A 16,136-nucleotide genomic window follows, 5' to 3' on the forward strand; every position below is an offset into this window, starting at 1 on the left:
GTTGTACTTGAAATAATGCAAAACCTTAAACTCAGGTCTTGACAGGTAGGTAAAGAAAGTCCTGATTTCCCATTTTCTAATATACATTTATTAGAGAAGGGCCAAGCTGCAGTGTTTATAGATGGATGTTTGGATCCAATTTTTCCCCAAATAAATTGAGTTTTTTTTTGAATTCTGCATTTTGGGTTGTCCTATTGGAGCTAAAGAGCATCCAAACTGCTTCAGACTTCAGAAGGATTCAAATCTGAGGATGATTTGGATTTATTTGCAGTTGTCAGTCTCCCTAATTTGGGGTACTCAATGAATTTCTTACATTTCTATAAAGAAAACAATTTAATTTCACTACTACAGCAAAGTTACATGTATTAGAGGAATTATGGTGATGGAAAGGTTCCTTTTAGTTTGTTTTCCTGATCTTAAGGTGAGAGAGTAAGAAACTTGCATCCAGTCATTAACAGGTTATAGTAAATAAAAAATAACTTGTACAAAATTAGCTTTGTATTAAAATATTTTTCTTTTTACATTTATGTAATTAATGTAGCTTGTTATGAATCTCCCTCACTCAAAACATTAGCATTTGGTATTGCTTTTCTGAGGAGAAGAGCACTGCTCAGGCTATGTCTGCGTTGTTCCACAGGTCAGACTACAGAAGTGTAAATAGCAGTGTGCTCCAGAGTACTGCACTGCATCTCACCCAGGTGTACATTGCAGATGTGAACTAAAGAGTTCCTGGTTCACGTTAATGTAGTCCTGTATAAAGAGGGTTATATTAGTGCTAACTAGGAAGCTTTTAGTTCATGCCCATGGTGCCCACACAGGGGAGTTACAGCCATGTAGTCTGAACTGTAGAGTGGTGTAGACAAGCCTTCAGTGTACTGTAATCACACACTGGATTTACTGGTGCACCATTTTGTTTGTCAAGACAGAGAACTTCAGCTTCTCCTCCAAATTAACCTCTGGTGATTTACTTTTTTGCACAATATGAAGACAAGTGTTCTGGAAGAGGAGTTGGTTGGTTGATTGCTTGTTTAGTGTTAAATTAAAGATCAGAGTAAATGATGGTGCAAGAGAGAAATCACTTCGAATAATCCATCAGCGTTACAATGTTAAACAGCTGCTTAATAATGCCTATGATTTCAACATGTTTATTAAATGGGTGTTATAGATTATACTTAGTTAGCAAATTCATTTGAGCCCTTTACAGAGCAGTCATCTATAACTTAATGCACAGGAGGGATAGAAGTTAGAGTGTATGGTGGTGATGGGGGACTTCAACTATCCAGATATATGTTGGGAAAATAACACTGCGGGGCACAGACTATCCAATAAGTTCCTGCACTGCATTGCAGACAACTTTTTATTTCAGAAAGTTGAAAAAGCTACTAGGGGGGAAGCTGTTCTAGACTTGATTTTAACAAATAGGGAGAATATTTGGACTGTAGTTTCTTGAAAAGAAAAAGCATTCACTTGTTTGAAATCCCTTTTTTTTAACCATTCCTCCCCCACACCTGACTTCTCCTGAATTTTATTGCTGCTACAGAATGTTATCATTTACTATGTGTCAGTCATGCAAGAGTAATGGAGCAGAAAGTCTCCACTGTTTTACTGTAATGACTAAAATGATAGACACTGGGATGCAATTTGAAACTCAAAATGGATCCTTTGCTAATCTGAACCATTGGAAACTCAGTGAGCTGGCTAATTCCCCCAAACAAACAGTTGCTGAGGTGGTAGTCACTGGAATCATTCTTCCTTTATTTATTTTGATCAGTGACCCAGGGCTAGCAACTGGTTGGCAGTTCCCATTAAACACCTGTGTGTTTCTGTGCTGTCACTGCAAAAATGGTTTTTTGTCTGTCATAATCTTCTCTGGAGCTTCTGTGCAGGTTGGGACATGACTTGTGGCAAAGGAATCTAGACAGAATAATTGGTGTCAGACTAAATCACGCCGCTGGAGGACTTCGATGTTATGAGTTCCTAACAATCTTTTGAAAATGGCTTTCTATCATAATTGAGAAGATAGACTAGAAATTGTAGCATGTATTCAGACTAAGCAAAGTGAAGTCCTTTGGGGAGAGAATGTTTTGGATTTTCTAATGTATCATTCCCTTCCTATCTGCCTTATTGCTAGCCACTGCGGGGGGAGGGTTGTCAATGGAATTTATGGTCTCAAATCATGAAATTGGCAACATCAGCATCTTTAGTTCTATCTCCTATTTGTCATGTCCCTAAACTTCCCCAGCAACTCCACGTGTTTCCCTCTGAACAATAGCTGCTTCCTATCTCAGTGAGCTTAACCACTCCTAGGATTCTCTGTTTGCTGCCTATAGTTCTTAGGCCTTGTCTATGCTAGCATTTTTGGATCTGTAATTCCCAGTTAGTGCAGTTCCCAGTTGTGGAAGTGTGATGTAGACATGGCTCAGAAGGGACACAAGTTCTTCTAACCCCAGGGTTCGAGGATATGGTGATCAAAAATGTATGAACTTTATGTATGCTAATGGTCTGAATTACAGGCCTGTAATCTAAGTGTAGAAACCCTTCTAGACTACTGCCTCTTCAGTGACTCAAAGTGCACTTCCAGGAAGCCTCTTTATATGCAGAGGGGGTTCTGGACTGGAGCCACAGGGTATCATTCTTCACAGGGATTTTTCTGTGAATAACTTTTTCCGTATTTTTTTTTACCAAAATAATAAAGACAGAGTATTTCTCTCCACATAACATACAGAACAGAACCCACCACAGGAAGGAAAGTCCCAGATTGATTTAAACCCTGTCTCTCTGATCTGGAGCAGTGTTTCTAATTGTGATACAGCTGCCTAACAATGCACTCTTTGGCAGAAATGTAGGTATATTTTTCCTGTTTTGTGTATTCCCCTTAATGAATAATGGACAAAACCCAGAGCACTTTTAACTGCTACTTTCCTGTGATGTTGAGTTCTAAAGGAATACTGAGAGAGTCCTACAGAAGTCAATTGAAGTCAATAAAGCTATGCTGATTTACACCAGCTGAGACTCTGCCCCCACAGCTACCAATAACACCTTGAAAGGCAAAATAATTAAACCTCAAGTGAAAAGCTTTCCATAAACGTCAGATGCATTGTAAGTTGTGAGGGAGTGGAAATGGTATATAGAAAGCTGTTTACATTGGTGTCCTTTTCACTTGTCCTAGTATGGATCGGTTCAGTTAGAACAGAAATTGTTCACCACCGAGCATTTCTTAAGAGCGACATCACAGTGAAACATTACATTTCTGCTGTGAGACACTTTCAAAGAGAATTAGACATTTATAGCCATATCCCCACAGCAGGTGTGTGTGAAGGTGCAAGCCTTATTTTATGGTGTCTGGGTTTGAGCTCTGTTTATTCTCAAGTGGAAAAAATGTGTCACTTTCATCGTAGCTCCCATTTGTTTACCTTACAAACATGTTAAACTAGTTGTGCACAACGGCTAGTTTCTGCTGAAAGGAGGCCTTCAATTGGGTGGGTTATGCAAGTAAACTAACTAGGGCTATCATGTCTTGCATTGATCCTGGATGCCCTGGTAATGTGCATGAATTCTGAAACCTGATAGCACCCTAATATTGTCGCATCTAATAGTGGCGAGATAAGGGGTTATTAGCATTCAGTAACATGCTATTAGCATTCTTGCTATGCTAAAAATGTGAAATGTGTAGAGCTTAATCCAGCAAAAAAAACCCACACATAATACAGCGAGAGGAAAAGTGATATGGTGGTTAAACTAGAGGAGTGAGTGTCAGGAGAATGATGGTCTGATGTGAGTCTGGGACTTTGGAGTGCTGGGTTCAATTCTCTGCTCCATCACGGACTCGCTGCGAGACTTTGGGCAAGTGGTTTTGTGTCTCTGTGACTTAGTTTCTTATCTGCAAAATGGGATAACAGTACTTCCCTGTCTTACAGAAGTGTTGTAGGGATAAATACATTGAAGACTGCGAGACACTCAAGACCTATGATAATGGGGACCACGCAAGTACCTGTATAGACAGTTAGTTAGATCTGAAGTACCTGTATAAACAGATCTGGTTTCTATTCCCAACTCTACCATAAATGCTTGCTCATGATAATGAGTAAGTTTCTTAGATACAAAATTTGAGCGCCTCAGTTTTGGGGTGCAATTTCAAATACCTTGGGCCTTCTGTTCAGATGTACTGAGCATCCTCAACTCCAACTGAAGTCAACGAGAGATGCAGGTTCTCAGCAGTTGGGCACTCAGAATCAGTAGCCGTGTTTGAAAATTTGAGGTTGGGTTCCCAAAATGCTAACTCCTTCAACTTAACTTGAAGTCAAGAGTTTTACCACAACTTCAGTGGGAGTAGTTAGGCCAATACTGAGTGCCTTTGAAAACCCCATCTTTGGCCTAGCCCTCTCTGTGCCTCAGTTTCCCATCTAAGGGAAGTATCTGCATTCTAACCTCACATGTGGTTTTGAGACTCAGTTGATTAATGGTTCTAAAGCTCTTCAAGATTCTCAGATGGATGGCACCTTAAGAGAAAAGTCATGTTTAGAAATCTAGTGATTGTTAATTGGGTTATCCAGATAATAAATCACTTACCAAATGTGTCTTTGAGTAATGAGTAACAGATAAGCATCAGAGGCATCATGTTTGTAAGACTTTAGCTAAAGTCATAGGATTTGCTGTAACGGATTGATGGACCATCAGGTCTGATGTCCTGTGTCCATCAGTGGCATTATGGTTAATGAGGAAGATGTGAAATCCCCTAGAGCACCTGGCCACTTCACAGTGAGGAAAGACTCTTTCCTGAGCCAGGGTGAACAGCTGAAACCTTGAAGCATGAGCCACAAGTCTCACTTGGTATGTTTACAAATCATCGTCGCTGTTATAGAAGAAATCATGTGAAAAGAACTGCAGTTGTTGGTACACACTGATTGTGTGTTGTCAATTCCCTTTTCATCATAATTCAATATTGGTTACTTCCTGCCATGTAATGCATTGTTTGTCAATCAACGGATTGTGAAAAAGTAGGTAATGCAACACATGCCTGAGGCATGCTGACAGAACTCTTTGTGCGCTGCCTGGATAGCATCTGTCCATACTGAAGCTCACTTTTTCACCAATGCTTTTGGGGCCTAATCCCGTAGCTGTTAAAGTCAATAGCAAAGTCTCTTCTGACTTCAGTGCTGTGGGAGAGGCCTTTGAGGTGGGAGAATGAATTCTTTCTAAAAGTGATGCTCTAGTTCAACCATAAGTAACGATCTTGATGCAGGAATTACTGCGTGAAATTCTGTAGTCTGTGTTATGCAGGAGGTCAGGGTAGATTATCATAAATGGTCCCTTTTTGGCTATAAATTCTATGTATGTTCTAAGCAGACATGGGCAAATCTAGCAGGACCGTCCTGCCTGGCCCCTGAGCTCCCGACCAGGGAGTCTAGTCCCTGGCCCCTCCCCTGCAGCCACGCTGCCACGTGGGCCATGCTCTGGCTCGCCTCTCCCGCTGGGCAGCGTGGGGAGTGCCACTGGCTCTGGCCGGGTGTCGCGGCTTCGAGAGCCTGCTGCTGGTAAGGGGATGGGAAGCGGGGGGTCCTGGCGGGCAGTCAGGGAGGAGGGAGCAGTTGGGGCGGAGGTTCTGGGGGTCGATCAGGGGATGGGGAATAGGGAGGGTTGGGAGTGGGAGTCCTGGGGGACCTGTCAGGGGGTGGGGATGTGGATAGGGGTCGGGAGGGCAGTCAGGGGACCAGGAGCAGGGGGGGTTTGATAAGGGGGTGGGATCCTGGAGAGAACTTAAGGGTGGTCGGTCCTAGGAGGGGGTGATCAGGGGATGAGGAGCAGAGGGCAGTTGGCTGGGGGTGGGAGTCCCGTGGGGGCTGTCGGGACGGATAGGGGTTGGGCAGTCGGGACAGGGAACAAAGGGGGTTGGATAGAGGGTGGGGGTCCTGGGCGGGAGTGGTCAGGGGATAAGGAACGGGGGAGTTGGATGGGTTGGAGGTTCTGAGGGGGGCAGTCAGGGGGCAGGAAGTGGGAAGGGGTCGGATGGGGACAGAGGCCAGGCTGTTTGGGGAGGCACCACCTTCCCTACCCGCTCCTCCATATAGTTGCAACCCCGAAGTGGCCCTCAGGCCAAAAAAGTTTGCCCACCCCTGTTCTACAGCCAAATTCATAAAGCCCCTGCTCCCCTTGTGTTAAGCCATTTTTGTCCCCTCCTGATCCTGAGCTGCTCTGGGGAATGGAACAGCAATTTCTCAGGGCTGCACTGCCTGAAATCTCCATAGAGTGATCCAGCTCTGCCCGCAGTACCCTCCACACCCCAGCATGTTTCCTGCGCCAGAACTAGTGAAGAGGTCTTTGGAAGGCAGCTTTATGAATACCTCCTGCAGTGCCTACACTGTGAAGATCCACCCCCAGTTGGAACAGGGATTTTTAAGGCCTCTTTACACTACTCTAGCACTTGAACCTGGTGTGGATCTTGCCCTCTGAATCTATGTAAAGCCCCCATAATTCAGAACCTTTTAGAACATCACCTACAAAGTTTGAGAGCTACAGAGAACTGACTTTTAATAAACTAATATTGTAAATTATTTTGCAAAATGTCATCAGTTTGTTTTTCGAAACTAAAACCAGCCTTCCAGAATTCACCCCACTTTGCAAAATAAGACTCTGACCTTCTATTGGATTCATATAGGCCCAGGGCCTACTCACCAGTAGCCAGACCAGAGCCTAAATAAATAAAACTATTAATGGCTGGTTTAACTTTTAAACCCTTCTTCTCCCCAACATCACTGATTGTTTGTCCACACAGAAAAAATACCATTTAATTCTAATTAGGAGTGAAGACTCTTGAATAATAATAGAGAAATTTCTTAAGTTGTTTGTCTTTGAGTGCTGCCAGTGACAAGTGCAGCGTTAGAGACCAAGGTGGCAGAGGAGGCTAATGGCATAAATGAGAGAAGAGATGCAGAACAGAGTCAAGATTTTGAAACACAATATGCAGCTGGTTATTTCTCCAGGAGATTTTAAAAAATACAAAAAACCTTTCCACCCTCCATTTACAATTTACAGTGAACTTGGGCAAGTAAAAGGATCCCTTTGAGTGGCAGAAAAAAGGGATATGGCCTTCTAAATAATTGTTTTTAGAGTATATCTGTTTAAAAGGATTTGCGGCAGCTACTTCTTCATACACCAAATAAATAATGAAAAATCAAATATTTTTTGCTGAGAGGCAGGGGTCCAAACGCACTTCAGGCACACAGTGGATTCCTTTGACTGGCTGTGTGCAGCTTTAAGACACCCAAATTGGTCAAATGTTCTGTATTCTCTTTGTGACATTGGGTGGAGGAGGAAAAACTGGCTTGAATGAGCTGTGTTGCGAGTAGGTTTACTGCTGCTTGTGTCCATCCTTCCTTCCTTCCTTTTTGGCCTTCAGGTCAGTGGGAGAGGGAAGGAGAAAGACTTGCAGTAATGTTCCTGCTGCCTTGCTGGCTGGAAAGCTTGTTTTGCTTCTTTTTTGATAGAAGTAACGGGGGAACGGGGACTACTATACCTCTACTTTCATGAGAAAATCAGAGTCACTAGGGAGTGGTACGGGGAAATGATTTTTTTTCCCAGTACCTTTTGATTCTGAATAACTGGTTTTGGCTTCTTGACCTGTTACATTTGCAGAGTGTCCTGAACCCCCAACAACTCCTATTAAAGTAGATGGAAGGACTTTTCCATTGGAGTCTGGCCCCCTTTATATCCTGACACTTACACCCTGTCTACAATATTAAAATAACAAAGCCAAGGCAAGCAGCATAGAATAGACCAAACCATGTTATAACAAAGATGCTATATCGTGTTACACCCTGTGTAGATCATGACTATCGTCTGATGTAATACTGGTCTCTCATTGTGCCGTGATATGGTTGGGAACTGTCCTGTTATACTACAGTCCCCAATAGTAGAAGCTGGTCTCCATTTGAATGAGTTCTATAAGAGTGGCATTGAGTTTTTTGTTCTGGATTTTCTGGAAGCATTAACCCTAAAGTATTTCAGGTCAATTTACATTAATTCCTTTTTATTTTTTAATTGAATCTCATTTTCTTATTACTCTCTTCTGTAGATACATTTGCCTTCTTTATCTTTAGACTAAGGACATAGAAACTAGTTTTATTTTGAGATAGGAAAGAGTTAAAAGCAGATTATCTATTGCATTGGATAATAGACCATAAAAAGACAACTCTGCTTTACTGAGGGATGAACAAGTTGACATGCTTGGTCTTTTCACTCTTTGATTTGTTTGAGTGTATGTCATCTAATTTGCTTGTTAGACCGTAGCGATTTCCTTGAGTATAGTAACAACTAATTGAAATCAATGGCAGAACTCTCACTGGCTTCAATGGGACCAGAATTGGTTCCAAGATTCAAAGTCATGCCATGCAAAGTGCTTTCCTCCACTGTTTAGCATTCAGATGAATAAGGCGCCAACAGTTAGATTTACCTCCACTGACATACTGCAAACTTTTCCCCAATCCCACCTGGAGTTTTACCCTTGATTTCAATGGGAGCAGGATTAAGCCCCTGTTAGCAACAGGTACTGTCATAACTGTCCTACTCAGATCTGAACCTTAGAGTTCAGAACATGAGAAGCTAGCATGAAACCTCCAAAGTTTAATTACCAGCTTGGATCTGATATTGCAGCCACCAGCCAGAAATTTTAGTGTCTAGCTCACTCTGGTCTCCCCAAAACCTTCCCTGGGGGACCCCAAGACTCAGATGCCCTGAGTCTCACTACAAAGGGAAATTACCCACTTCCCTTCCCCCTTACCTCCTCCCAGATTCTCCCACCCTGGGGACTCTAGGATATTCCCTGCTTCCAGTCCTTGAAACACAAGTACCGAGAGATTTGATCTCTCTCTCCCCTCACCCAGAAGATATGCAAAGTCAGGCTTAGTAAATCTAACACAAAGAGATTTTTTCCCCCTGACTTCTTCCTCCCACCAATCCCCTGGTGAGCTGCAGACTCAATTCCCTGGAGTCCCCACTAAAGAAAAACTCCAACAGGTCTTAAAAAGAAAGCTTTATATAAAAAAGAAAGAAAAAAAGACATTAAAAATAGTCTGTATTAAGGTGACAATATACAGGGTCAATTGCTTAAAGGAAAAAAATGAATAAACAGCCTTATCCAAAAAGAATACAATTTAAAACATTCCAGCAACTACACACATGTAAATACAAAAAAACCAATATAAACCTATTGTCTTACCATCCTTGTACTTACAACTTGGAAACAGAAGATTAGAAAGCCTGGAGATAGAGAGATCACTCTCAGAGCCGAGAGGGCCACCGAACCAAGAACAAAGAACACACACCCAAAACTTCCCTCCCTTGACATTTGAAAAATCTTGTTTTCTGATTGGTCCTCTGGTCAGGTGTTTGGTTTCCTTGTTAACCCTTTATAGGTAAAAGAACATTAACCCTTAACTATCTGTTTATGACAGGTACACTTTAAATTATTGGTATAAAATCTTAAATTGGACAATATGGGCCTGATCTACTGATCATATATATGCCTTTGTAATTGGTTTAAAAAAAAATCTTGAAACTCAACATCAGTATTGTGTCCACAAATAATTTTCTTCAATAGTTGCAGCAAATTAATTTCATCTTAGGGTTCTGATGAGAACATAACCCCTTTAAAGCCCATACTTAATCCTGTGTGTTGCAGTTCAGGGTGGGAAGAAGTGGGGAATGTCACAATAAGTTGCAGCACAGGCTATGTTAAACAGGAGGCATTTATTAAAGAAAACTATGGCAGTCTGTCAACACAGACTGACTTCCGTCCAGCTTGAGTTCCAGCTTTGTCTCCCTTGTTTACCAAGGATCACACTCTATCTGGGGAGCTGTATGTGAAGACATCTAGTGGCTGAATGATATACTGCAAGTAAACATACATTATCACAAGGGACTGGTGGCTCTGAAAGAGGAAAGAAAGCTCAGGAAGTTGCCAGTTCACATGTAGGAGTATGTGGCAAATGTTGATTATCCCTTGAAGACTACTCGTGTGTTTTCTTTATTATTATTTTAACCCATATCTATATATAAGCCTTACATTGTGCTACATTTATCATAATAAGTATGAAATTGGCTTCTACTTGAGTATTTCAGTGCTTCTTTAGAGAGCGATTCCACTGGAAAGCTTAATGCTTCCTCTATGAAAGGTTGTGGAATTTTTCAATGTTCATGTCCCCTTTTTCTTTTCTCCTCTAACTCCATATTTGTTTTTCTGGAGAATGCTGCCTCGTTTGGGTGTTGCATAAACCTGACATCTGTTCTGTTTTAGGAGAAACCCGATGCCAGCCCCTCATCACTACAGCTGCGGTCCCAGATTGAAGTAAGCACAATTACTTTTATCTATTTTTGTTTAGGATTTTTTTTTAATTTGATATTTTGCACAAGTTGGGTAAAGCTGGTTGTTCTATCTGCACTCATGGCAATGAATCTTCCCTTACAGGAATCACTTGGACTCAGTAGTGCTGTATCAACACCAGAGAGTGAAAGAAAGTAAGTCTGGGCTGTTGGGGAATAGAGGGTTGTTAAGTGTTTTGTTTTTTTTACATGTATCAGCCAATTCATATTAAACTGATGAATGCTCCATTGGAAACAAAACTGACACCTCTTCTTTTTCTGTGTTTTTCTCTTGGTATCTTTGTATGCATGCATGCAATGTAAACAAAGTTGGCTGGCAGTTGTGAGACGTGTCATCGATTTTCCCGGCAAACTAAAATCTACCTTTTTTAATAATAGCTTTTTTTGTGTGACTAGACATAAAAGTTCCAAAAACAGAAATAGGAGTTAAGCAATGAAACCACTTTCCTCCTCTTGTGAGTTGATGGTTTTGTTGTTGTGCTTTTGAAGAAGGTGCCAAGCAAATGGGTATTTAAAAGCAACTTGAATTTTAGCAGTCCTAATAAAAACTTCTTTGTATGAGCTGTATGGGTTTTGGTTTGCTGTCTCTTCCCTCCCCACCCGTCCTGCTGCAATGTGTCTGTCTATTTTCTGTGCCTCTCTGCTTTTATCCCAAGAACTGGAATTCCAGCTGCTAAGGGTAATGTGCAGTAGTGCATGAAAACATCTAGCCCTGTATTTCAAGGGATTTCCAGCTTCTTAGTGAGATACCAACTCTGCTAGTTAAGAAAATGCACAGGGAGCCCCGTTTCAAATGTGTGGTGCTTTAATAGGACACTTCAGCCCCACATTTGAATATCGAGTGAGATACTTGTATGTCAGAACTGGACACTATGGCCTTGTCTCCTTGTCTAAAAATTTGCCACTGTTGCTCATACAGGCTCATCTGCATCAGTATGAGCAGTGTTGGGAGCCCTCGTTGAGATACCAGGATACCAGCTGTTGTCACCATTTTAAGTGTTTCCATTAGTCGTGCTCAGAACAGACTTTGGTGACCCATTATTTAAAGTGGTGGCAGCCAATGACCCAAGAGCAGTAGGGCCTCCAATCGTGCAACCACTGGTGCTATCAATTATTGAAAAATCTCCTTTGTGTAAAGATGGCCTCAGTATCCACTTTGAGGATATCTCCCTGCCTATCTTCCATTTTATTCTATTAAACCAAAATGCCACGCTTATGAAACTTTGAATAAGTGTGGCCTGGGGGACAATCTAAGATTTCCTGTAATAACTACTTAGTCCAGCCGTAGACCTCAAACCCTTTACAGAGGAAGTCGTATTATTCCCATTTTATAGATGGGAAAATGGAGGCACAGAGGGGTGGAGTGACTTGTCCAAGGTCACCCAGCAGGCTGCTGGCAGGACTGAGAATAGAATCCAGATCTTCTGATTTCCTTGCAGTATAGCTGCTAAACTACAGATACCTTGAATAAAAAGAAAGCAAGACATACATAAATATACTTGGAGTGGTTTTATTCTGAAAAGTGCTTGTTTAGTTTTTTAACTGAAAGAATAATAACTTCACTTCTCAGTTTAAATGGAAAATGCAGATGAATTCTTTGGAAAGTAAAGTATTGCATGAATGAAATCGCATGTGTTTGAGAGTGTGTGTGAGCTGAAGCACAGAACTGATTTAATCTATCCAAATATGTGTAAAATTGTCACAGAGGAAGTTTTGCATCAGGGAATTTGCACAGTCATAAAACACTTAACCTGAAGCATGTGGTCCTTCTGTTTGATGTGAGACTGAAAATTGCAGAGAGTACTCCCTAGGGGAATTCTATGCCAAAAAATAAATTCTGTGCACAATATTTTAAAATTCTGTATAGTTTATTTGCCAAAATAACACAATATAATCATGACAGTTTCAATTATTTTGGTAATTTATTTCAAAATACCTGTCAACCAGTATGTCTGTAACAATACAGATAACCAGACAATTCAGGATGTTTTTCGACAAATAGATTCCTTACTGGGCATATTAATACAGAACTCTGAGTAATAATTCATTTAAACTACAGTACAGAATCGTATTTACCACGCCCCTTAGAAGCAGCGCAAAGGCTTAGTGGAGTCTGGGTAATGGAGGAGCTGAGGGAGAGTCAAGTAATTGCTGGGAAGGAGCCTAGGAGTGAACTTGGAGGGTTGTTGGGTGTGGATGGGAGAAGTATGGAACAGGGTTTTGTTTTGTTTTTTTGTGGGGGGTGAGGGGGGAATTGTTAGGGAGTTGGGTAATCTCCCTCATGCAGACCCTGCCTGACTCCTACCCTCTCTCATTCAGTCTGGCATGTGCCCCTGTCCCCAAGTCTCCCTGCACTCCCCTACCCCATTCTCATGTGGCTCTGCACCTCCCTTTACAATGTGGCTCTGTACCCCCACTCAGCAACTCCCTGTTCCCATGTGTTCTTGCACTCCACTCCCATTTAGACCCACCCCAGTCTGTCCCCCCATTAGCCCATCTGAACCCTAGTATGTGACCCTCCAGCAGCCCAATGTGCCCCATGCTGTCCACCCCGCCCCCCCTCATATCCCATGCCTCCTGACCTGGCCACGTGGGCAGGGTGCCGTGAGAAACACAGCCTCTTCTCTTCCCCATCTGCACCTAGGGCTTATCTCTGTTCTGGCACCACAGCAGCCCCTGGCAGGCAAAAGGTGTAACTGCAGCACCTCTCCAGCAGAATGTATCTTCTGTGGGAAAAAAAAAAAATATCCGTGGGACATGAATGCCGAGCATGCACAGTGGTGCAGAATTCCCCCAGGAGTAAAAGGGGTAACGATCATTTGATGCCAGACTAGAAACATTAGTGGAAAATAGTCATGGTAGAAGTGATTTAAGCCTACATTTTTAGATGACAGCTTAATCAATGCTAGTTTCATTCTCCTAGTTGAGTGGCATTGTCTCATGAGTTCAGCACTGTTAGGGCTGGTCTACACTACGGGGGTAAATTGATCTTAGATACGCAACTTCAGCTACGTGAATAACGTAGCTGAAGTCGAATATCTAAGGTCGGATTACTCACCCGTCCTCACCGCGCGGGATCGTTGTCCGCGGCTCCCCCTGTCGATTCCACAACTCCGTTGGGGTTGGTGGAGTTCCGGAATCGATACAAGCACGCTCGGGGATCGATATATCGCGTCTAGATGAGACGCGATATAGCGATCCCCGAGCAATCGATTTTAACCCGCCGATACGGCGAGTAGTCTAGACATAGCCTTACATGCAGGTAGAAAGCAGACTACAGAATTCATTGGCAAGAAAATTACCCTCTTCCAGCTGTTTAGTCCATAAAATGATTTTTTTTTCTTACTGCCAACAAACTGAATTAGATTCTTCTTCATAAGTTTTCTATTTAGGTCTCATGTATCTGAGCTATGTGCTTTCTTTTGTCTTGCCTGTTAGGATGCAGTACTCTGGAGAATGCAGGCAGTTCATAAGGGTATGTCTACGCTGCAGTTAGACACCCATGCCTGGCCTGTGCCTGCTGACTTGGGGTCACAAAACTTGGGCTAAGGGGCTGTTTAATTGCTGTGTAGATGTTTGGGTTTGACCTGGAGCCCAAGCTCTGGGATCCTCGCAGGGTCCTAGAGCCCAGCCGCCAACCTAAGCCCAAACATCAATACCATAATTAAACAGGTCCACAGCCCAAGCTCCACAAGCCCAAGTCAGCTGGCCCAGGACAGCCACAGGTTTTTAACTGCAGTGTAGACATACTCTGATGCACCACTTCTGATGGCTCATCTACACAGCAACGCATACTGCAACCGGTCAGGAATCTTTCGGTGAAATATTTTTAATCAGAAAATGCCGATTTGTTGAAACTTAATTTTTTGTGGAAATGTATCAATTTCAATTAAAGGTTTCTCAGGTCCAGGATGGAATTTCTGGTCAGAGACCCAACAGCTTGGTGTTTTAGGGCACTCACCTGGGATGTGAGATACCTAGTTCTGGCTTGATTCAGAACAGAAACTTGACTCTGTTTCTTTAAAATGTTTACCCTAGCCACTGAACTGTAATAGTGAGTCTCTCACTCTCTATCTGACCCAATAAATTTTTATTTACACTGAGTGGAACAGTTCCAACAGAGGAGAGGGAAGGGAGAAAAGAGAGACTGACTCTCACCTAGTGGTGAGGGCACCTGTGTGGGATGTGGGGGACTGCATACTGATTCAATTTATAGAACCCTGCTCTGCCTTATTCGGTACCCTAACTACCAGACAATTGTGGGGGGAAGGGTCTCTCTCATGATGTTTGTTACAATTTTCAAAATATCTTGTTTTCGTTCCTGTGTAGAAATAAGTTGGTAATCTCGGTCTACCTTCTATTGGACAAGGGTCTGACGGTCACAGAATCCACCCTGATGATGGGCATGAAACTAATAGCAACTTCCTTTTCAGTAGAGAGGCAAGAGGGCTCTGTGGGCCTGGAGACTGAATTATCTTATCATCTGTAGTGATGGTCCCTCCACAAGAGGTGTGGGGAAGTATAAGCTTCTGTTGCTGCTGTCCATACTGTTCTAGCTCAATACACAGAGAGAGAGAGAGGGGGGGGGGTAAAATGTGTTTGCCATGGCACTAAAAATGCTCATTCCATTAAATTGGCTGTAACAAGGAAACCAGGGGGTGAGGGGGAGGAAAACTGCAGGGCAAAACATAATCAGAAAAATCCTTATGGTACCAAACAAAGCAGAGAGGTTGCTGAGATTTGTGGGGTTGTGTTGCTTGTATAGCTGGTAATACCCAATATGTTTAAAAACTGCCTGAAATATGATCATTTAAAAAATAGGAAGCAGAGTCACATTTGTTCAAGTCTAGTTCTAAACTTCATGACCAGTTGAGTTTTTCAGATAAGTTGCTTCTATAAATTGAATCAGTATGCAGTTTTTGTAGGGTTGTAATACTCTGCAAATAACTCAATGGAAAATGATACTCAAGAAATGTTTGTGCTTTTTTTTCCATTAATAGTAGCGTTTTTCTCCTGTCAAGTTTAATTTCCACACATACACCCTTCAAATTGCAGCATTGTTGTCAGATTGAATGTTGGTGTAATATTGTAAAGTCTGAGCTTGACTCCAGCATAGTGGCATGCTTCTATATACAGCACTGATATTTTTCATTTTGAACAGCACTCCTGGCACATTCAGACACAACTGAATTTTGGTTTTGACTAAAAGTATGACTGATATAAGACCAAATACCCAAAAAAACCATTCTTTGGTTATTGTTGCTTCTTGGTGCCAGTAATGTGTCAAACCACGGGTTCATCATATGTACTAATAATGCTGTTATTTCTCTAAGATGACAACTTTCTTGGGGAGTTTACTCAAGCCAGGGGAATGAGGTTGGGGGCGGAGGAAGGAGAGGTTGTTTGCTCATTGTAAACATGGTGTTTTAAACAATGGAAACCAACATTCTGATTAGCTCCCAGTCCCCATATTTGAGCGGTCAAGACTCTGCATGATGGACTGATGAGCTCTGTATGTTTGACAGGAAATCCAGGCCAACCCTACTCCCCTTGAACTCATGCTTCTGCATCCTGTCTCTCATCCTGTTTTTAGCAGATCCAGGGATGTTGCAGAAGGAAGTTATTTGTTTTCCCCCTTGGGGAATAAATCTGTTTGCTGTCACTATTCACTGCACTGGCCTTGTTATGTATTTTAAATGTGGTGTATATGAGAGCCTTCCGGAAAGGGTAGGGGGTAGATGGCAAGTGCAAGAGCACCA

General features: G+C 42.3%; 1 protein-coding gene across 1 annotated transcript in view; it reads left to right on the forward strand.

The window, feature by feature from the left end:
* Window positions 1-16,136, forward strand: part of SASH1 (SAM and SH3 domain containing 1) — a 178,009-nt gene that overhangs the window by 66,861 nt on the left and 95,012 nt on the right. Inside the window, 2 exon segments of the mRNA XM_030556531.1 lie at window positions 10,292-10,342; window positions 10,463-10,512. Of these exon segments, the coding sequence (XP_030412391.1) occupies window positions 10,292-10,342; window positions 10,463-10,512 (101 nt within the window).

This window comes from Gopherus evgoodei, chromosome 3 (assembly GCF_007399415.2).
Source record: "Gopherus evgoodei ecotype Sinaloan lineage chromosome 3, rGopEvg1_v1.p, whole genome shotgun sequence".
Classification (NCBI taxonomy): Eukaryota; Metazoa; Chordata; order Testudines; family Testudinidae; genus Gopherus; species Gopherus evgoodei.